Raw genomic sequence first — 24,635 nt, forward strand, 5'->3', positions numbered from 1 at the left:
TTTGAACGGGGCTCACGGCTCATGTAACATAGGACGCATTCACACTGGCACTATTTGGTCCGCTTTAAACGAACCCTGGTCCGCTTCCACAGACAGTTTGGTTTGTTTGGAGTGATGTGAACGCTCATTCGAACTCTGGTGCTGACCAAACAAGCAAACCCTGGTCCGCTTGAAAACAGGGGGTCTCGGTTTACTTGCAAGTGAACCCTGGTGCGGTTCGTTTAGAGTGGGAAATGCAAAGGGACCATCCAGCGAACCAAAGAGAGGAAGTGACGTAGAGCGCAGTGCATTTTGGGTAGAAAAAAAACAAAGCCACAAGCACGTGTGAATCCTGGTGTGAATGCGCCCGTAGTGAACAAGCTAACAAAGCTAAGGATGGGTCGGAAATTGTGTAACAACCTTTTTTCTGACACCGGATATCAAACAAAAGCCAGAGACTGTGTCATATTTAGTTGCTGTGAGCTGTAAATTCATCACTTCCAAGGAGAAAAGAGGAGATAGTGTTATCTCCGAGCCTTACAGAAGAAAGTTTCTCCTCCTCTGGGCTGCTGCATCGATAATTGGCTTTCAAGTCCAGCGCACTCCAACGCACTCTGAACCAGCCCACCCCTTCCCCCCAGGTCACTCCGTTGACTGCGAGCTAACCCCCATTAACACTGTTAGCTCTGTCAGTACTGTTGCCATTGTCAGCACTGCACTGTTAGCTGCCAAAACGTTAGCTAAGCCACCTCCATGTTTGTTTGTGAGGTGAGACTATGAATGCCATATACTGCAAAGTGAAAAGTAATTTCTGTATCTGCCCTGTGATTCCACCAAGTTTAACAAAAATCAGGCCAGCAGTTTTTCCGTAATCCTGCTGACAAACGACGAACGCACAAACCAAGCTAACTACATCACTCTCTTTGGCGGAAGTAATATAACCAGCTAATTTGTTATAACCAGAAATTGTATTGCAGTTGGGGGACTTCTTTTCTGCCCTGAGGAGTATCTGCAGGCTTCCTCAGAAGCTGCATTCAGTCCCAAAAACTGAGATGCAAAATCTGATTCACCAACTACTGCTTGTAAAGCTGAAATGCTTTAAGTAGTCTTTTGTTAGTAAATTTCTAAACACCCTCGCTTCAAGGGTAGGTATATCCAGTATCTTCTTACAGCAGTTTGCGACGAGGAAAATTTGTGCAGATCCCTCTTAAGAAAAAAAGTGATCAACACGAGAATAAAGGTGGCATTTAAAGCTTCACACAGACCAATGGTGAGATGATACGCAGCTTACAATTACTGTAAAATGACTCCAGACTGAACCTTGAAGTTACTCTTTTCCACCCTCGAGGTGGGCTTTCAGGAATTCCAATGGTAACAAACACCAGATCTGAAGCGTACCGGCTAATCTTAATCACCAACTGTTGAGGACGTACATGTGAGCCTCTTTGTACCCTGCTGCTGGAGCAAATTGAGGTTTCTGAGTACAAGTGCTGATATTCAACTGCAATTATTTTCAGAGGATGACTTTAAAAAGCTGTTTTTTTGGTGTTTTGCTGGTCAAAACAGGCCTCGTGTTTGTTGAGCTGAGCTGTATCGAAAGATTGCTTTTCTCGCTCAATGACTTTCTTGATAATGCTCGAGTCTCACTGAGGCGTTTGGAATGGAAACACTGCCTGCGAGCTACTCAGCCCAACTTCTTCTCCTCTGTTGGATCATTGTTTCCTCTTAGCTCAATACACATGGATCACTGAGTTATTCAGGGAATATAGGCCAAGTTATTCTGATATCCTCCCCCTCGAGAGTGTAAGGGGACATTCCAGCGGCTCAAGTGGAGCAACAGTAAAAAGGAGCTTCTCTCGCTTCAGTGGATACAGGTCACTGAAAGCAAAGGCCGTCAACACAGCGACCGGCTGCAGGCTCTTTGTCTGGCACTGGGTCTTAAAGTGATATTTCACTTTGGTGTAGATTTAGTACTTTATACTCACTATGCAATGTTTTTCACAGAACTGTATCTGTATGAGGGAAGCGTGTCCTAATTACTTGGACAAAAAAAAAGCAAGCACCTCACAAAAGGTATTCAATTTATATTGAAGTCAGGGCTGCCATTATATTAATTATAGATCACAGATTATTCATTTTTCCTCTTGAAAGTAGTTGCACTTTCATTATTTGGCCTCTTAAAATGATTTTACAATTTATAGTTTTACAGGTTACATACTTATAATCATTTTTAGCCAGTTGGAATGACAAGACTATATTCCATTGTGCGCTAGTGTAATGACAGTTAAGCTGAATAAATTCAAATTAATTGATTAACCACTTGGTCAGTGAAATGCCGATCACATCCCACAACCCAAAATCTTGAAATAGCTTATTTTCACAGCAACTTATAAAACATCCCGTCAGCTTTAAAGGTATACTTACAGGATTTTCCTAAAAGACAATGTATAGACTCATAAAAATGATACCCCCTGAATTAGGCCTGAAACAATAACTACTTCTGGTGAACGATATACTGCCCCAGAAATAATTGCACCACTATTTTGACACAATTCATTTGTGCACTTGTATAAAGGATCTAAAGCTTAGTGAAGCTCTGGGAGCACCACGGTTACCTCCATAATCCTGCTGGTGTGCTGCAGTTGGCTCCCGGGGTTTGGACAGCCCAGCAGTTTGCTGGTGGTGGCAAGCTAACGACTGTCAGAAATCTACCTCCTCAATGCCAAAAGTGCAAGGGTGTTTTCTGATTTTCTACTTATTTTGCCATGTTCTGGACATTCCTGAGCATGTAGAGACCAGGTGCCAGATCACGAGCAGAACGTATCCAAGATGAAGGTACAAAAATTGTATACACAACACAGAAAAAAACACAACACAAAACGCCAAGCAGACAAAGCTCGCTCTAAAACAAGAGTGTATCTAGGGTCAGCTTTCACTGTCACTTTCACTTGCAATGCTGATTACAAACATTAACCTACATTTCCTGCATGGTATACCTTTAAATCTGAATTAATTGATAATTAGTCATTTGGAGTGGTGTTTCCGGCCACCTGATGAATGCAAATCCAATATTCACTCTCTTTTTATCTATGTTTTTGGTCTCTAACAATTCCTGAAGGAGATACCTTATCTGACTCTTTAGCTGCTAAATGCTCCACCATGTTTACCAGCTAGAATCTAACTGTGTCTGTCTGACGGTGCTGAGCAGGTAGTGGATTAGTGGTACAGTGGATTTATCAGAGCTTTTTCCATAGAAAAAAAATGAGATGTCGATCTATTTCTGTAGCGTTTTCACAAAGAACAGAGGCCTGCTGTAACTGAGAACAAGACCATAGCCCCTTTTCACACTGTTTGTTAAAAGCGGGATTGTATTCCACCTGTATGAAAGGTATGAAAATGAAAAACGGGGTGACAGAGTTGTTCCGCCATTAAGCCAGCAGTGAAGTAGTGACAAAGCCGAATCTGTGTAAAAAGGACAGTACTAGGGATGGGTACCGAACTCCGGTACTGAACGAGCCCTGGGGCTACATTCTTCAAGACCGCAGTATTGATAAGCTCTGACCTTAACGGTTCTGCTATCAGTACTGGCGCAGTCGCGTTTTTTTTTTTTTTTTTTTTTTTTTGTATTTTATCATAATTTTCGCTATTCTCCCTGAAGACGAGAGATCTGTGTCGCTCACCCTGGCTGCCTGCTGTGTGTGAGTGGAGAGCAGGGGGGCGGGGCTGTTGTTCCAGTGACACACACACACACACACACACACACACACACACACACACACACACACACACGACAGCGCATACACCACCTCAAGCTCGCAGCCTACCTTTAGATAGATAACGATGGCGGCGAGAGCCAAACAGTCAAAAGTGTGGCTTTAAATTACAAGAGTTGATGCAGACACAGCGCGCTGTCACAAGTGTGACAAATGTTTTGTGTGTAAGGGCGGCAACACTAGTAATTTGTCAAAACACCTTGCGAAACTGCATCATATTCAGACAGAAAGATGTACAGTGTTTGACTGCCCTAGCACAGCTAGTTCATCTACGTCCAGTCCAGGTTCGTAACATTATGCTAGCAGCCAACACGTGGAGTTAATAACCATTAGCTATTTTGCGACCCTATTTACTAATTAGGGTTTCAGATTTGGGATTTTATTTGGGAGTGTATTTTTCAGATACTTCTAAATACATGAATATAACCATAATTATAGCCTGGGCTGGGTGCGTGGGATTTCCCCCCCTCTGCTCTATATATCCATAGTGATTAATGTTACATCACCATATAAAATACCTAGAATACCTAACATACTAGAATACCTAATATTTTTACTTGTAGGCTAGATTTGTTTATATATGCTACAGTGATTTGTTTTCCACAGAGCTCTATGATGTGAGCATTTTACTGCATTTGCGACTAAAAATAGTGTTGCGCAAGTAAAAGAAATCATTCAGGAGCACGCTGTGCAAGTACAGATTTCAACCAGCAGCAGAATCCTGCCGGGTGTGGGTTGAACGGGGGTCACAGACACAGACAGGAATACGTATTCCTGTCAAATACGGCGGCCATAGTGCTCTGTGGCACAAGATAACGGCTTACCGGCGACAGAGAAGCCTGGCTCCAGGTCCAATATTTTCGTCTTTGTTGATGTCATGACTGCCCAGAAATACCTGAACAGCCGAGCCGTGGCGGCACACAGGTATGTGATGTGTCAGAGGAGAAACGAGCCGTTCACATTTCTCTCTTTGTGGCAGGTAACAGTCCACAAACCTCACCACACTTTAGGGACTGTTCATTACTTATGAAGGGACTTGTCAGGGGAGGAGGGTGGCTGGTTGATTTTTATTTTATTTATTTATTTTATTTTGATCCCCCCTATGTTAATCACTTATTGATGCTGTTTTTGAAGTATGAATAAGTAATTTATTCCTTTGAAATATCATTGATGTATTATAGAAAAGTGATTTATCTTTTTATAAATGACAAAAAGCACATCTGCCTCATTTTTGCAGTGGTATAGTGATACTACTCAGAACTGTGATACTTTCACTGGTATCGTACCGTGGGTCCCAATTTTGGTACCGTGACAACACTATTATTTTATGTATTTTACATTTCAAGTTGTAAAAAGTAAAATATTTTGTTAAAAAAACTATTTTGCATAATGAGAATTGAGAAAATAAAGCAATTTATGATCTTAATTTTTCCTTCCTCAAAAAGTATCGATAAGAGTACCATTAAAATACCGGATCGATAAGCAGTACTGTTAAGAGTAGTAGTACCATTAAAATCTTAACGATACCCATCCCTAGACAGTACAGGTGTGACATTTTCTCACCACCGCGAGATAGCAGTTAGCAGCTGTTAGCAGCTAATTAAAGAAGAGGAAGAAAAGCAAGTGAAAATGTCCACAGATTGGGGAGACAGTGAGGTCTGGGAGCTCCTTACCTCTGAGCAGAGGAAGAGCTCAACCATCATATAACAGGGATGGTAAATGATTGTTAATTCCATGTTAATGCCATTTTGATTGTTTGGAAAGCGCTGCCCTACACACACACACACACACACACATACACATGTCATACTAGAGGCGGACACTGTTGTGTCATATGTCATGCCCATCTAAAATCACACACTGTGATAGAATTATGCTGGCATAATTTGGTTCTATGTAAGGCAGCATAGTGAAGGAACTTCATTTTGGCAATACTGCAGTATCTCTGAGTAGAAAAAGCTTATGAGAGCAGTGCCAGTGAATCAAAACAGTGAAGCTGAAGGCCGTAAAATAACAACACAATGAGCTAAAGGATGCTACACGTTGTGGTTTTATCCATTGCTCAACTTAAAAGATATATAGGAGCATGTTTAAGAGTAAAACGCTGCAGCTTTTATTCTATCAAGTGCTTCCTATTATGTGTCCAGTGCATCCACAAATACTGGACAGAAGAAATTCATTCACAACACCCCAGTGTGTACACACTGCACACCAGGAGACATAAAACATAAAACACATTCACTCCACTCAGTGTTTGTACTTTGCCATATACGGGCAGCCTGAGGCTGGCATGAGGTCATACCTCTGAGTTTGTATAGCTCCCCATTGACAGAGTTTACGATGAACATGTGCGGAGCCTCATCACTCGGGGTTACCGAGGCACCAATCAGGGGGAGGGACCCCCGGGGCTTCTGGCTCTTCCCATGCTCGTTGACAAAATACTGCAGCTGTCCCAGCTCCGGGTCCAACACAAAGTACCTACGACGTGAGAAAAACAAAGACACAGAGTTAAGAAAGTAATGGACCAGAGCGAAAGAAGAGGGAGAGGGAAAAAGAAGAAGCACCATTAACGTTATCATCATTTTGTTTTATGCTCTCATTATCGCAGCTTGTTTACTGGTGAAACTTTATTTTATATTCGTGCCGCGCAAACTTTTTCAGTCTGTGTGTGAGAGAGTAAGAAAGTGAGGAGAGCGATGAATGAGGGTGAGATGAAGCAAAAGAGAGCTGCTGTAAAAACACACAGCACCTGTCAAATTTCTCACCTCCCATGCAACGACGCCCGCAGGATATTATTTACCACAGCTCTCTTCACCCAAGATTTGTTAAAAATATCCCTCCATGCACATTAAGGCCTGCATTCACCAACACCAAGTCGGCAGCTCAATTCCAAATTACTCAAGGTAGCAATTAGTGCGGTCATCTCAAGCAGAAGCCACAGCTCGAGGCGTGGAAATTAAACCCCACATTTTCCCACTTTGTGATTAATGAATCACATTCAATCACTGTGTAATTGAATCTCTGTCTCGCTCATCACCGGCTGGAAGATTCAACGCCAGACAGACACATAAGAGATGCAGGCACATTTAATTTCCTGTTGCCGGTGAGGATTGTGTATGACATTCAAGAAACTTTCCTGTCTGCTTTGCTTAGTATCTGGTCCTGCAGTTCAACGCAGGCCAGTGCAGCACTGGGTGGCTTTGGCTGACCTTTTGATATTTGTGTACAACGTTGTGAGGTAACAGCAGCGTCTTTGTGCTGTCTCCTGCTCCGTGTATTGCCCTCTTCTCCCTGAGATTCTCCATGTTCACAATCAATGTTCTCTTTCCATCTGCCGATTACAGAAGCTGCAGTATTGATCAGGCCGTTACCAAGAAGCAGCACTCTCGACAGGGATACAGCTGTTGCTTCTTCGTAGAGCCATGTCATGGTTGAATGTGATGGTTGAAATTATCACTCTAATATCCCACAGGTGCTGATTTTTAATAGGTGTCATAGATTTCAAAGAGCAGCTACAGTTCATGTCAATCTGCCCTTCACACATACCACAGCAACTTATTTTTTTATCTGCAATATCAAAAGACTTATTTTCATAGGGTCAGAGTCAAACATATACTTTTATCATCAGCCAAATAGTTTCTAAAGTCTTTGATTAACTTGCGCTTCCTTAAAGCCAAAAGTGACCTCCTCAAGATCCTTGTTCTGTCCGCTCATCAATCTAATTTTCTAACATTATACTGTTCATAATATTAGACAAAGAAAAGCAGCAAATTTGCCCAACTGAGAGATGCAGGTAATGCTGGGGTTTTATACGATTAACAAAAATTGTTACATATTGGATTAGCTAATTCACTAATTGACTAATGGTGTCAGAAACATATCTAATGTCTGGGTCCAATTTACCCTGGAAATCCAGAGTTCTCGCTAGAGCACAGTTTGAATTTGCTCAGCGAGTCACTCTGGCAATCAGTAATGATGCTCATTACCCTTGCCCTTGAAGCCGAGCTGCACCAATCACATCAGTGTATCTGTTATAGGCGGGCCAGAGGCGAGCTAAACAGATGACGACAGCGCTGCAACGACGAAGTCCGGAATCAGTCAGTAAATTGCAAGATGGCTACAGATGAACACCAGTTGTTTGAAACGGCTCTGGCCGCTACAATGAACGAGTTAGACTTGGCTTTTTCTCTAAAAGAGGAACAGAAGACGCTCGAGTCTTTCCTTTGCAAGAAGGACGTTTTTACTGTTTTGCCGACCGGATACGGCAAGAGTCTAATCTACCAGTTAGCTCCGCTGGTAGCGCTCTGGATACATCACCCCGTGTATTGTTCTGATTGGTCGTAGTGTTATCCAACTGCGCGCAGTGATATTTACAAATATTTACATGCTTGGTGCCGCCCCTCGAGTTGGGCCATTTGCATTACTCAGAGCCAGACCCTAAATCTTTCTAGATTTGGGTCTGGATTTCCAGGCTAGGTCCAATTAATAAATGTTTTGGTATTTTTTTGATTGATGTGTATAGTTGTCGAACATGACTCAACCGCCTCTACTCCAACAGATCAGCAAACTTTCTGTTGCTGCAGTTACACAGGTTAGACCTTACACACAACGCTTATGGACTGTCACTAGAAGGACCGAACTGGTCGGTTTGATATTCAAGAATAGGAATTGCAATGTAAATTGGTCATCAACAGAAAACAAGCACAATTTGAAATCTATTAAACAACCAGGCTTCAGTTTGTCAATCAAAGCAACTTATGGTGAACATGAGAAATATCAGCCATCTTTCTGTCACTGCCGTTAACGTTACATAAATTAGATGCAGCACTGATGGACCGTCTCTAAACTGCTCTGCCCAGATTCATTTCACTGTCTGCCGGGATAGCATGAGCTAACACAGCTGCAACAAGCAACAACAAACTGTTAAAACAGTCCCTACAAAGTCACACTTACACCAAAACCGCTTGCCTCTTTTGTTATCCATTAATAAACAGTGGATAACATAGGCCATGCGATGCTAACAGTAGGCTAAGCCCTGTCACTGTGTGTGTGGGTGGACTCACCAACCGGGGCACAGAGTTCACACTCGGCAGTGGTGTCCTAGTGGTGGGGAGGCAGACTGACGACAGGGTGTGCCTCACTCATGATTAATAGAGAAAGACAAAGACAGAGGGAGCGGGGATCAAGGACAGGCCAAGCAAGTCAATATGTTGTGCGCAGCTCTACAATGCAATAAGATTATACCCATTTTACCGAAGAACTACCCAACAAATATGAAAAAAGTCAAATATCAGGTCCAGACCTGATGAAAGCACTGCTTTGGGCTAACAGAGCTGCTAACATCACTGTAGACTGTTAGCCATGTTTTTGATGAATCATTTACTGGAGGTCATAAAATAAAAATGTCATGTTCCCAGAGCCCCTGGTGACATCTTGAAATTGTTTGTTTAGACCAACATTGCAAAACACAAATATATTACATCTGAAATAACATAACAAAGTGATTAATCAACTAATTGTCTTAGCACTAAACATATCAAATATTTGTAATAACATTAAAAATCCCATCATGAATGGCTTATATGCAAACAATAAGAGGACAAAAGAACTCTGTTACTGCATCCTTCACACCGGGCATTTTCCCATGAACCCTCCAGAGGTCCCCTGAAAGGATGCAGTGAACACTGCTCTCTGAAAATTGATCCCCTCTTGTGGTCTTGCCCCCTTCCAGGAGAGCTGGTGATTTATGTCGACCACAGCCAACCAGGGAACGATCTGCCTGCATCAGGTTTTATTCAGCCGTCTCTTTCTCTCTCTCTCTCTCTCTCTCTCTCACACACACACACTGTTACTTTAGATGAAGTCTTATCCTGTGTTCAGTCAGCAGAGTGGAGGCTTTTACCGTTGACCCCTTAAGGCAAGTCCTGCCTTTGCAGCTAAACCACAATGCAGACCTTTAACATGATGGATGGTGCTGGATAACAAACCCTGGGCTTTACATTCAGCCTCTCGCATCACAGCAGAACTGATAATGTCCGACCTGCAGTGAACTTTTCACCTTTGGAGGCGGGAGGCTGCAGCAAACTGGGCCAAATGAAAGATAACGATAGGACAGTGATCTAACATTTGCAGCTGTGTTACTGCACTTGTTACACTGCATACTTTGATTTTAAAGCCTTTACTGGAGAAATGTCTTTTTCGGGCATGTAGAGCTCTAAATTTAACTTCAGTTGCTTTCCTAATTTTTCATCAAAGACTATCCCCACAAGCTCTGAAATGTAATCACTCACCCACTCAAGAGGAGACATCTGTAACAACACACAGCTTTCCGATACTGATCCTTTTTTTATTTCTGCTGATATCACTCAAATAAACTGCCACCATAACAATAACAACACTGTTAAAAGAGCTTAGTCAAGCACATCTATCCACATCCACAGAAACACTGTCGTTTCCTAATGCAGGAAACAGCTTGTCAGCAGAATTTGCATCTCCTCTTTGCTCTATGGCAGTTAATTCTTAAAAACGCTCAATGGGAGCGTCAGATGGGGAGGAAGCTAGTAAATCAGCCTTGTTATTGGCAGGAAATGTGAGTTATAGTTGTTCAGTAATGAAATATGTAGCGTTGTAGTGTCAGAGGGGTTATGTAAAGCCAGCATTATCACGTACTGTCATGGGGGAATCTTAAAGCTGCAGCAAATGATTTTTAACCACTAGGAGGCAGAAAAACTCCAAAGCAAACTTGATGCTAGTCGTTTCACCTGACACTCATTTTATTTGGATTCCTTGCAGTTTTGAACTGGGCATGTAGCATACACTTTTTTATGCATATTTAATGGAAACAGCTTCCTGTATGTAGCAGCTGTCAGACATGTATACCTTTAGGTTAAACTATGGCAATTAAACATGACGGTTTTATGCCTGAATAAGCACCCTGGTCACTTTTAACAAGGTTGTATCGAGTAACATACTCCCAAATTACTTTCAACCTGACACAAGTCTGAATTGAATGAACATGCAAAGAGAAAGAAAAACATATAACTGCCATCTAAGATCACTGCAATAAATTTAGTGTATCAATCTTCATCACTAATGCACAAAAAATGAAATCAGTTGAATAAAGCCTGACAGAGACGATTTAGAGATGCTGAGGTGACTCTTATCAGACCAGATCAGTCTATAAAACGCTCTGTCATTCAGTTCTTGTTTACGTACAGGTGAGCAGAATATTAACATAAAAGACATCTATGTCTGTCTGACAAAAAGCAACCACTGTAACAGGTAAATGAAGTCAGCAATTAAATGTCTGAAAAGGGCCTTTCAGCTGCAACCAGCAGCTCTATAGGTCGCTCTGTTGGTGGGGTGTGGTTGTTGGTTTGTCCGTTTGTACACAAAAATTTGCCTTCTAAACTTGGCATGGTGGTCAGGTGTTAGTGTGTGAATGTGTGTGTGTATAAGAGAGAGAAGTTGTGTTGTTGCACTGGAAATGGCCTGAAACAAAAAGGTACACAACTTCTAAACAGACTGACCAAATTTTATAGAAAGAAACAACAGACACATGCACAATATTTTGTCATGTCCCTTTCATAACTCATCGTGTACCAGCTGTTGTAGGGGGCACTGGTGACAAGTGTTTGTGTGTGAATGCGTGGATGCATGCACATACATAGTCACAGATATTGCAAATTCTGGCTTTACAAATAAGGGGCCTGACGAGAGCATTGAGATTCAACCAGAAAACTAAACATCAAGCTCAAAGCTCCAGAGTTAAGTGGCTTTTCTTTGTGGTTCAGTGACTCTACAAAGATTTTTTTCAACATTATAACCACAACAATAAAAGTTCTAATGCAGGTTCAGGTCTGAGCTTTGATCAAAATACTGCAAACACTTTGATTTGACAGTTAATTCCTGCCCTTTGGAAACAGCAGTTGACCAAGCAACCTTAACTTGAGGCCCAATTACTTGCTTTCCCTGGAGCTTTCAACCCTATCACATGGGCTGAATACAAATGTCCGCCCTCTGGACCTGTGGACAAAACCCTCATGGACTTCACTTGTACATATTATGATGTGTTCATTGTCATCATGTAAAGTCTGCAGGGACAGAGACTGCAAGCCGCTATTACACAGGCCTTTAGGCACTGCATTGTGCAGCCTTTAGGGTAGGCTGCAATGATAAATTGCATTTTCATTACCTCTATAACCTATGTTCCTTCATACATATATGTCTGTACCATGATGTAGTTAAATCGTACTTCTGGTTACTTCTGGCCTACACGATTGAAGTAGCATAACTATTAATAACCATTTTACACATTCATAAGTTTTGTTTTTTCAGTCTGCAACTAAAAAAATTCAAACATCATGTTTGTCTTACAATAAATTGTGGGTAATTGAATCAGTGAAGTGTGGTGAAGTCTGCACCCCAAGCACACTCTCTTAAGGTCTGCAGAGAGTCCGCTTATGGGCCCCTTATTGACTGGTTGATTTGTGGATTTGGACAGGCCGCATCATTCCCAGACTTCCCAGGAACGTGCTGGCAAAATCCACAAGTGTGCAAGTACGGTGAAGTCTGGACACGTGGATTCAAATGGTCATCATCAGCAGTCTGATATGACTCAGGTGTCATGAGACCATCCATATTGAGTTAAGAGTTTGAACATCTGCATTTGCATGGCAACTGAGCACATTCTACCGGATGATGAAGACAGTGTGGTATAATCAAAAGCTCAGATTAAATGAGTAAGCTGACCTAGAGTTGAGATGGTTTTGTCAACTTCTGAAAAAAATAAACCTACAAATTTTATTTGCAGCTACCAGCAAACAAACCAACACATAGATGGTGCAAAAGAAAACCAGGCTAAGTTTTTCTTCCTCTTCTCTGCCACAGAAACACCCTCCAGAGCCGCATCACCTCACAGCTTTGATCAAACAAACACGCCAGAGCTCCTTTTCCAGTGAGCACATCTGCAAAGAAATGATTCATCCCTCACAGAGAACTCCCCACCCTACTGACCGCTTAGGAAGACATAAATTTAGAATCTACACATGTAGCAATCCTCTCAGATCCAAGCTCGTACAACGAGATATCTGGAGAGAGCTGTGAATGTTTAGCACTCTATGATCTGCATGCAAATGTTGGAATACTTCCATACGATGCACAAACACTCATCAGGCTAAGTAGATGAAAACCAGATTATAAACAAAAGACAGAGCAATAACTCTTGCATTAAAGTTTAACGCTAGACCTCATTTGCCTCTGCAATTTGAAAGCCTGAATTATCACACACTAAGCATGTGCAGCTGATGGTAATCAAACACACTCACACACATGCTGTAGGCCCTGTACTGTACGCTGCATTTTGTTACAGTCACAGCTCCAGTGAATGAATCTCGTCTGACACATAATCATCTTTGTATCCCTGATAAAAGACCCAGGGCTCTGCAGAGATATCATCCCATAATCACTGCATGCACATTAAACATGTTTCAAGTGTGTGTATATAAGTCTGAGTGTGTGTGTTTGAGTAAAATACTTAAAAAACTTTCTAGGTTTTTGATAATAATTTGTCTAAATCAACAACCCCCCTGGTTATCTCCACCAGTTGTAAGCGTGGATGGAGGGTATCATGTGTTTGATCGTGAGTGTGCAGATCCGTCTGTCTGCAGGTAATCTCGCAAACTACTGGACCAATCAGCTTAATATTTTGTGTGCTTGCGTTTAACTGTACGTTCAAGAACCTCTTGTGGTTGTGGTGATTTACAGTTGTTGAATAACATGTTTTACTGACCATAGCTATGTTTCCATCCAAAAGTGATTCGAATCATTGGGAAATGCGCATTAAAAGAATTACGAATCTTGCGTGTTTCCATTAAATGTACGGACTTTGGTGAAAACTACGAATTTGTGCGAGTTTTCTGCAGAACCGGAAACAAAACAAGTCTCGCATTCTTCTTCTTCTACGTTTTCTAGTGGTTGGCAACCAGCTTGTAAATGCATTATCGCCTTCCCGACCCGGAGTGTGGATATCACCATGGAGAGAGGTGCGCTACGTCAGACTTGATTCGAACATAACTGTTTCATACGCATATATTTAACTTTGTTGAAGGTAAAGACTTCAGGAAGTTAATGGAATATGTTGAGCCTGAATGCACCATGCCAAGACCTTTTTTGTAGACTAGCTGACTAGTCTTAATTAAAATTTTCATTTAGTCAACAGGAAAATTCGTCACCAGAAACATCCCAAATCAGGAGTAACAATGCCAGTGGGCGGAGCTGTGCCACGTTCCGGCTGCGACCTGATGTTGTTCCGTCCACTACACAGCGTCATACTACACCAGGAGCGTTTCAGAAGAGAACCGTTTTGCCTGCCCATTTTGGAGCCTTGCAGATTTTGTTGATTTGATCATTTTTCCTTGATATTTGTGCTTCTACCATCAGTTAGTAATTAGGCTATGAAGTTAATTGGGGTTTTTTTTGTCAATTTTCTGTTTATTGTCGTTATTTCCCATTTTGTTGTGCTGTAGCCTACAGACAAAGTTAATACCATTAAAAGTCCACTTATGCCGCGGCTCCATCAAAAATAAACAAGGTGTTTTTTTCTTAGCTTCTGAGAGCCTCTGAAACACGTCTGCTGGAATTACAAGAATTGTCTAGAGTGGCCATGATCAGCACGGGTGGCCACTTGGCTGCCTGGCAGAGATCTGCACCTTTTTAGTTGGTTTTTGTTTTTGTCTACATTATTGTTTAAATTGGTATTATGGGCTATTGTCCTTCATTTGTTATTTATCTCTTTTTTTTTACTATTCTATGCAATATTTTTCATTAAAATTTAAACAAAATAGATTTAACTTCCTGCTCCATCACTGCATCACTTCTTTGTCAGTTTTGGATAAAGTTTTCTTTTTCTTACTCATGCTGGTCCTGTATTACCACCTGTACTACACTTCAGGTCACAATGAACTTGGTGTGTACAATATTGTTATTATCAACAAAAGAAACTACAAACTATGAACTACGGAAAGCAACAAAAAAGGAATGAACTCTGTCAGTTGAGGTCCTCACAAGTATAGTATGTATATGTTTGTGTAAAGAAACAAAATCTGGCTACCAAGCACATTTTATCCGACACACACACACACACACAAACACACACACACATACACACACACACGCACACATACAAACACACGCACACACAGCACTTACACAACATAACAGCACTTCACACTGACACATGGCCACCCACACAGTGGCAGAATTAGCTCCACTCAGGTCTGCTGCCCACCACGACACCACCTGCCAAACACACACAATGTGTTCCTCCGCATGATAAATATTGGAACGTGACTGACGACTGTAATTACTCCAGCACCACCCATCTCCACCAGTGCACCGCCTCTCCTCCTTCACATGTTTCTATAGATAAATGCTGCAGGCACTTAGAGACATTAACTAAACAACACAACCTGAGAAAGGATTTTTCTCTTCTTCCTCTAATGGATTTAGAAAAAGCCTGATAATAAAGACAGTATTTTTTAAATCAAAACCAGCTGCAACAAGAATCCTTCTGAAAATCCTCTTCAAGTTGTTTTCACTTGTGTGTTTCCACCTTGAGAAGAAAGCTAATGTATCATCTTTAATGTATTTTATATGGCGGAAAAAGCACTCATGAGCACAGGGACTAATGGGAAACTGAACAGTTGTGCATGTTGTTTCAATATATAAACAAATGTTAACAAAAGCTCTTAACACTGAACTGAAGGGAGACTGAAACCTGTTTTCACCACTAAACTGAGTAACATATCTTTTGAACACAATTAATTATTTTGATTATTAATATTTTCAGTTTGTTTACATTGTTTTTTTTTGTAAACACAGACCTTTATTTCACTTTCATCAAACTGAGAAATACAAAACTGCTTATTTTTTATGATGAACTCTTCTATAAAGTTTATGAAAATACAGTCTGATCTCACAGAAATATGTGAACTGGACACAAACTCTTGACAATGCATTACATGATGGTGGGCGTAAAATGCGTTTACCTTATGTGCTGGCAACACGCAAACAACGCCAGTGCAAAGTCAATGAGGATGTTTTGTCATGTCGGACACAAGAATTAAGTGTACAGTAGGGCTGCAACTAACTATTATTTTCATTGTCGACTAATCTGTCGATTATTTCTTCGATTAGTCGACTAATCATATTATCGAAAAATGTGTTAAAATGTTGAAAAATGTCGGTCCGTCTCTCCCAAACCCCAAAATTATGTCATCTAATGTCTTGTTTCATACTCACGCCAAAGGGTTTTAGTTCACCGTCATGGGAGAGTGTGTAAAGCTACCAATATTTGAGCGTAAGCAGCTGCAATAAGAATATTTTGGGGTACTTTTATAGTACTTTTCTATGAAAATGACTATGACTATGACTCAAACCGATTAGTCGGCTACTAAAATAGTCACCGATTATTTTAATAGTCGATTAGTCATCGATTAGTGTGTAGCAAATCACCTGAAAAATGTCAGTAGCAGCTAATGCATCTTGCAGAAGGTGTTTTGTTCTACCTAACACTAATGTTACTGTGACCTGCATGCTAAAAAAGAGGCTAACTGTCACATTATTTTAGATGCATCAAGTAAAAACTGATGTTTTGAAAAAGTCGGTCTTAGGCAGAATTGATACTTCTGCATTGGATCGACGCTGTACCTACATTGTAGGCTCTACGTCGACGCAGAGTCTATGACGTACCCTATGCTGTAGCCTAATGTGCACCTCCCCAGAAATATAACTACATGTTGCGGCGACGCAGACTGAGTTATCCTTCGGGGATTTATCGTGGCTTCATATGAGCAGCTAGTCGCTAGGCTAATTTATACAATGTAAAATACCATAGGCTTGTGCTAATAATTTAGCATGTTGGATTGTTTGGAAAACGTGTTTAGTATAAGGCAGTTGTTTTGTCAGTGAACCTTGTGAGTTGTAATGGAGCCAAATTCTTTAACATTACCTTTGTTAAATGTTGCTGCTGTCCCTGGTTTTATATGAGTAGAGGAAAAGTCCGCTAGCTGCTAGGCTAATTTATACAATGTAAAATGCCATAGGCTTGTGCTAAAAACATTAGCATGTTGTATTTGTAGGGAAAATGTGTCCAGCAAAAAACAAATGCTTTGTCTTTGAACACTACGAATCACAGTGAAGCCGATCTGTGTACTTGTGTTTGAAATTGTCGCCATTAAGCCATGTTTAATGTGTGTTTAATGTGTGTTTTGAATCAACTAAACTTTACAGCACTTCACAGAAACCCCACTGACTACCAGTGTTTTGGAGGTGTAACTGCAGAGTGACACAGACACACCACCACTCAAGTATAAATGCTCGGCGTAGGGCACATGCTTAGGCTATGGCGTAGGGTCTGCTGGGACAGTCCTAACCAGAACCACAACATACTCCTATACGTAACCTGGTATTTTTTGTTCTATAATCCTAACCAAACTGTGACCATTTCATAACCTTGACTATGTTAACGTCTTTTGCGATCACTCATAACAGACTGCACTGGCATGTTTTCATATTGACAACATTTCGTGCCTACCACAAGTAATGCATTGTTAAGAGTTTGTGTCCATTTCACATATTCCTGTGAGACTGTGTTGGAAAATGTTGAGAATTTATAGGGTTAAAATGATTGTGTCTTTAATTATCACACGTTATTGTAAGACACATGGAGACAGCAACATCTAAAACATTTCAAGCTACTGTTCTGAGTAAAACTGTGCACTACTTTGCAAATTAAAGCATGCTGAACAGCCTCAAAGACAAAAAAAATCTTAAAATAGTGTTACAGAAAAATGATTGCTGACCTAAAAAGCAGTCCAAAGCAGTTCCACTTACAGTTCATTACCAGCTTTTGTGCAAAATATAGTTTTGGAAACTACATTACTGAAAACATGACCCAATCTCCTTTGTTCCTGGGTGTTCACTCATGGCCGTCATGCAACATTTCCCTCTGAATGGACTTTTTCTTTTTAAAGAAAATTGCTTTTTCCTCTGCTTTTCTGGACGTTTAAGTGACGGCCTCATGCAACAAAATATGACACAACATTTTAATGTTGTTGGAAAGGGTTAACTCATTTAAATCTCAGATACAGAATAAAGATCAGGGTTTGACTGATAGCATCCAACCTATGTACTGTGTTTGGACAACAGGGAATAAAAAAACCTTTCAGCTTTCTTCAAAGGGAAACTACATTTTCCTTATGTTTTAGTCAGCACACATTCTCTGCATCTACACACTTGCATCTCTCCTTGAAAGCTACACCTTCCCCTTCAGGCACTTCAAAATTGAAATAGAACAGGTGCCATCACCCCAAAGAACAAACTGATACTTTCATACCCTTCCTGATAACAACTCAGCTTACATCCCGCTCACAACACACTGAACATACTGCGATATTTGTTTGCATATGTGTGTGTGTGTGTGTGTGTGTGTGTGTGTTCAAGTTTTTGTAGGTGACAGAGAACAAATCCCACATGAACAGCAAACACAATTTAGATTTCTTTCGATCAATATCACGTCTTTGAGACGAACACGTGTGTGTGTGATGAAGCTTACACTGAGGTATGATTCCTGTGGGTGCATATCAAGACGCAGTTCAGTGCATCATCTGCCCGTCAGTTTAATGGGAGAGCAGGGAGCAGCCATTCTTTCTCTCCACCTCCGCCTCCCTACCTCACCCCTCTCTCACATATACACTGGCTCCCAGCCCAGATCACACAGTCTCTGCTTCCTTCTTCCCTGCAGCAACGCTACAGCGACAATGGGACAGTTATTTTTGTGCGCATATTGGTGAAAAAGTAATTTCACTCTCAAATCACAAAACAGCTGCAGAACAGAAAGCCTGCATAATTCATGTTAACTGTGCAGAAGTTCCTTACAGGAATATTAACAAGAAAAGTCTTTATATTCCTCTGCAAAAACTCAAACTACAACCAGATGTTTCACATGTGGCTCACAGCAACAGCAACTGTAGGCTTTGGTAATATTTTCAAATTAAACACTCACTCATAGCTTCTCATAAAAACTGACTGGAGTGAATCAGACAGGGCAGGGAGTGAACCCATAAATGCTGCATGAAGTACAGAGTTGCACAATAATGCACCGCTGTGATCTCCACAGTTGTTGCTGAGATACTCTGCACTTCATTATGAGAGTGGCCGCAGTGTTTCATCAGCAGCAGAACATCAGGAAACAACAGGATATGAGCGCAATGTCCGTTTAAAGCAATAAAATAAAGCAATACGGCGATATCACCAACATGCATCAGGCAAGAGCGCACATACAGTGAGCACAGCATTTGTAGATGTTTCAGGCTAAATGTCCACCAACACAATCCAATCCAACAGCCCTACAATAAAGCCTATCTTTAGGAATCTTTTAACTAAAGTGACAACGATTAGTTGATTAGCTGATTGACAGAAAACCCCTTTTTATTATCAGTTAATCCATCAAATAATTTGTAGGCAAAGACGGGAAACACTTTCTACTCCCAGGTTCTCATTTGTGAGACAAAACAAGACATTTGGGGACATCATCTTGGGCTTTGGGAAACACTGATCAGCTGGATCGAGGGAATAATATACAGATTAATCAACAATGAAATTAATTGTTGGTTTTAACCCTAGTAGACTTTGGCACATGTACATAAAATGTCAAAAAATATTGAAAAAAGCTCAACAATTGATCGGTTCATCGAAAAAACATCCTGCAGATTAACTGATGATGACGCAGTAGCTCTACTTATAACAATCACTTTTGTTGACACACACGTGTCAGACAGCTGTTGATTCAGCTCTGTGGTTGTTTGTAAAAAATTGGGAACAATACTTTACAGCTGCAATGACTAGCTGATTAACCCTTTGAAACCTGAGCAATTGTCTTGATTTCTGTCAAAAACATGGGGAGAAGGCAATGAGCAATGAAAGAGGAAATGACCCCAAAAAATTAACAAGAAATTAGTAAAAGAGAAAATTTAAAAAAAAGAAAAAAAAGAAAGTTAAAACAAAAAAACAAGGAAATGACCTGGAAAAGGTGCTTAAAATTATAATAATTCTGTAACAAATTTTTAAATTTATAATAATAATTTTCCTTTGTGTTTTTTGAATAATTTTGTAAACCTATTAATATTTTTTTCACATATTTTGGAAAAAAAATCTCACCAATTTGCTCAGTGTTCAAAGGTTTAAGCGATTAGTCAACTAAAAGAAAATCAATCAACAACTATTTTGATCATCAATAAATCATTTGTCATTTTTCTAGAAAAAACACCAAACCTTTGATGTTTCCAGTGTCTCTTAACTAAAGATAATTTGATGCTTTTCTGTATCACATGTGATAGTAAGCTGAATGTCTTTGGAGTTTGGGACTTTTTGAGTACATCACCTTGAGCAGGTATTGTTCACAATAGTCTTTATAAAAAAAGATAAACTGATTAAACAAGAAAGTAGTCAGCAGATTGATGACTAATTAAAACAGGGCTCTGCAATGTATCAATATATTGATATCAGAACATGAGCTTATATCATCATGTTTGGTCTTTTGCTGGTTTTAAAGGCTGCATTACAGTAAAGTGATGTAATTTTCTAAACTCACCAGACTGTTCAAACTGTTTTATTATTTGCCCTTACCTATGATCAACCGTTCAATATCAATATAACTTTGAGGTATTTGGTCAAAAATATTGTAATATTTGATTTTTCCATAATGCCCAGCCCTACAGTCCATCATTTTAGTCAACTTTCTAGAAAAAAACACCAACTATTTGATGTTTTTAGCCTCTCACAACTTAATGCTTTTTGTGTCATATGTAACAGCAAGCTGAATATCTTTGCGTTTGAAACTTGGTAGAATAAAACAAGCAATTTGCATACCTCACCTGTCGCAGGTATTGCTCACAATTGTCTTCACAGACAAAGGAAATAATCCGCAGATTAACCAATAATGAAAATAATCATTAGTTGCCTTTAATATATGTATGTCCATTACACAGTTGGACAGTAAACTAAGTGGATAAATTAGTGTGTAACACTGGCAGTGTTTCTAAATTAGCTGCAGACTGCAGATGCATGCGCTGATACCAACAGTGGCCCAAGCAGCAGCCATTATATCAGCCCAGACGTTTTATCGGTCTAGCTCTGAGTCGAATAATCAATTAGTTGATCAACAGAGAAATTGTCTAATACTGTCTGGTCCCAGCTTCTCAAGTGTGAAGCTTACCGGCCTTTATTGGTCTTACATTATATTAAATTGAATATTTATGGGTTATTTAGAAGGTGTCATGTGTCTTGTGTGCATTCATCACCGTTTGCTGGTGTTCTATAGATTAATCAAAGAATCAATAAGCCAATCAAAAGAATAATCTGCTGATTAATAACAACAGTAATCAGTTGCAGCCATATACTGGAGTGCATCATACTGAGATGTGTGTCTGAGGTTTTGACCAACCGGATCTCAGCACATGAGGCACCATCGCATTAGAAAAGGCAACACAACTACAGGGCTGCAACTCACAATTTTCAGTATTGATCTGTTGATTATATTTGACAGTCATCATTTCCCAGAGCTCAAGGCAGATTTTTCATTCTGTCTGACCAACAGTTCAAAAGCCATTTCAGTTGTTGCAGAGGAATGAGAAAACCAGCAAATATCGACATTTGAGAAGTAAAAAAATGTTTATTTTTGGCACTTGCAATTGCTCAAGAAATTACTTCACTAATAACTAAAAGAGTTGCCATTTCAGCTCTAGGTACAAAACCATTCAATCTAGCATCAGAAATGACTAAATCTGTAAATTTTATGATCTGATTCTGCAGTTATTAGTGTCTGATGACCTTATAATAGTCAGTAAAGTAGTTTATGAGTAGGCCTATGAGGCATGATGTGCAGGATTTGGATTTGAACCCCCTCACCTCCTCACCCCTCCTCCTCCTCCTCACAGTGACGTGGTGGTAAAAGTGCAACGTGGACGGGGCAAATAACAACACGAAGCCATCTGACACCTGAACCCAAAGTGACTTTAACCTCACGCTCCCCTACCCTCCTCTCCTCTCTCATCCAACTCCATCCGTGTGCTTACCTGTTCTGCCAGCCTTGGATCAGGTTGGTGTATTTGCTCAGCACTCCTTCCAGCTGCCTCTTACGCGGCTGCTGCTGCTGCAGATTCATGCTGTTCCCCAGCACAGCTCCCCGGCTGCCTCCTGCTCCGGCCGGGCCGCCCAGAGAGCCGGAGCCCGGGCTGTGCGACCCGCTCCTCCCGGGCTTCCTCGTTGATGAGTTCCCGCGGTCCGACGAGGAAGAGTTGGTTTTGTTGGTCACGGGATGCGGACTGCAGAGCGTCTTGTCCATCCTGGCGACGGGACGGCAGAGCGCAGGAGGAGGAGGAGGAGGAAGAGAGGGGAGGAGGGGACGGGGATGGACCAGAAGCAGCAGCAGCAGGGAGGATTTCAGCAGAGCATAAGTGGTAAACACGGCGATGTGTGTCTGTTGGACTAAAGCGGAGGCAGTGGATGTGCATTGACTGCGCTGCGCCGGTGGTTTACGCGTCCCTCGGTGCGTGAGAAAGCGGACATATTCCCCGGTGGTGTTTGTGTCCTGCTCCCTCCTCTGCAGTGCGCGGCTGTGAGGCTCTGTGGGTCTCCTCCAGCGTTTTCCTGGTAGGAAGGGTGAGCAGAGCGCAGACACTCCCACTTCACTCTGGACCTGCCCCCGGATATTGCAATGCAATCCTATTAAACACATCATCATACCAAAAAAAGTAAACCCCCCCTCCCCTCCAAAAAACCTGCAAATGCCAGCAGGAAAAGCCTTCGATGAGTCATACATAGGGCCGATACACATCGAGACTTTCTTCATGATATCTTTAAGGGCGGAGATTTGAAAATGCTGACAATATCTGAATGCTGTTTCATGCATTTTTATTTATATTTATCTAGCAATGCAATGCAAACTGTGGTATCACTAAAATCCTACATTAATGCCAATTAAAATCACATTTTGTAAGGAGATCTCACATTAGATGACAAATTTAAAAAAGAGTCATTTACTGTCTTACCTTGATGTTTGATTACTTTGACTCAAAAAGTGCAGAGGAGTTTGAAGATTGAAGTCTTGAGTCTCGCCTGCAGTCTTAATATCTAGCAAATAAAAGACTATTAAAGTGGTCTAGTAATTAGAAATGCTATCTTAACTCAAATCATTCAAGATAGATAGATAGATAGATAAGTGTGGTCGGATGGTGTCAGAGAAGGAAGACGATCAGAACAGAGGGGGTTGAACCACCAGAAGGCAGCATTGCAGATGTTCAGGACAGCTACAAATACCTTGAGGTCCCGCAGGCAAATGGGAGCCATGAGGAGCCCTCAAGGAAGTCTGCCACAGCCAAATACCTACAAAGAGTAAGGCAGGTCCTGAAAAGTTGGCTGGATGGAAAGAACAAGGTCCGAGCCATCAAAAGGTACGCCCTGCCAGTCATCAGATACCCCGTTGGTATACTAAGCACGCCAAAGGACATAGAGGCCATTGATATCAAGACAAGGAAGCTTCTCAAAATCCCAAATCCAGCGTCAAAGCCACTGTCCAGGATGAAACAACCAAGATCCAGGAATACATCAGGAAGATGGCCCCCAAAGATGAGCTGCTAAGTGAATACCTCAGGCAGCAGAAACCTGAGAATGCAAAAGAGGATGAACCATAGTGGAAGGACAAGCCCCTGCACAGCATGTACCACCTGCAGATTGAAGACGTGGCCGACATCAAGAAATCCTACCAGTGGTGGAAAAGGCACAGAAGCACTAATCATGGCAGCACAGGAACAGGCACTTAGTACAAGATCAATAGAAGCAAGGGTCTACCACACCAGACAGGACCCCATGTGCAGGCTGTGCTATGATGCTCCTGAGACAGTTCAGCACATAATAGCAGGGTGTAAGATGTAGGCAGGAACAGTGTGCATGGAACACCATAACCAAGTGGCTGGCATAGTGTACAGGAACATCTGCACTGAGTATGAGCTGGAGGTCCCAAGGTTACAATGGAAGACATCACTTAAGGTGGTGGAGAATGACCATGATCCAGATCCAGACTGACAAACTGGTGATGGCTAACCAACCGAACATCGTGTTGATGGACAGACAACAGAAGAAGACAGTGGTGATAGATGTAGCAATCCCATGCAACAGCAACATCAGGAAGAAGGAACACGAGAAGCTTGAAAAATACCAAGGGCTGAAAGAGGAGCTAGAAAACTTGTGGGGAGTAAAGGCAACAGTGGTGCCAGTGGTAATGGGAGCACTCAGGGCTTTGACCCCCAAACTGGGAGAGTGGCTCCGGCAGATTCCAGGTATAACATCTAAGGTCTCTGTCCAGAAAAGTGCAGTCCTAGGAACAGCTAAGACGCTGTGCAGAACCCTCAAACTCCCAGGTCTCTGGTAGAGGACCCAAGCGTGAGAAAGACACACCACCAGCCCTCACGGGAGCTGAGGGGTTGGAAGTCGGTTGAGTCCTTGGTGTTGTAGTCTTCCTCTCAGGCTGTAAGCACAAACATCTACCATCAGAGGGCAGGGTAGCAGCCTCTTTGTAGCCTGAGAGGCAAAACACAGGGCAAATAAGTCTGCAAATTAGGGAAGAAATGTGTACTTGTGAACCCAACATTTAGAAATAATTTTTGGCTAAATATGTGAAACAGAAATTTGTTACTATGTCAAACATTAAAATGATGTAACGCATATGTACATATTTTTTAACTGATGTCTTCCACACTGTCCCCAGTTGGCAGTTTGGTGTATCAGCACTGTGCCAATTGGATTAACTTCATAAACCTCTCTACT

At 41.3% G+C, this 24,635-nt stretch overlaps 1 protein-coding gene across 2 annotated transcripts in view; it reads right to left on the reverse strand.

Moving 5' to 3' along the window:
• LOC126384298 (oxysterol-binding protein-related protein 10) overlaps positions 1 to 22,472 on the reverse strand; it is a 121,889-nt gene extending 99,417 nt beyond the window's left edge. The window contains exons 1-2 of one of the 2 annotated variants that reach the window (XM_050035268.1): positions 21,887 to 22,472; positions 6,055 to 6,230 (exon numbers count right to left, since the gene is read on the reverse strand). In XM_050035268.1, coding sequence (XP_049891225.1) covers positions 6,055 to 6,230; positions 21,887 to 22,155 — 445 coding nt within the window. In that variant the 5' untranslated portion in view covers positions 22,156 to 22,472. Of the gene's footprint in view, positions 1 to 6,054; positions 6,231 to 8,815; positions 8,899 to 21,886 lie in introns of those variants that run through there. The other variant, XM_050035269.1, reaches the window with a different exon arrangement.
• Between the last annotated feature and the right edge of the window lie 2,163 nt (positions 22,473 to 24,635).

The sequence above is a fragment of the Epinephelus moara genome, chromosome 22 (assembly GCF_006386435.1).
Source record: "Epinephelus moara isolate mb chromosome 22, YSFRI_EMoa_1.0, whole genome shotgun sequence".
In the NCBI taxonomy this organism is placed as follows: Eukaryota; Metazoa; Chordata; class Actinopteri; order Perciformes; family Serranidae; genus Epinephelus; species Epinephelus moara.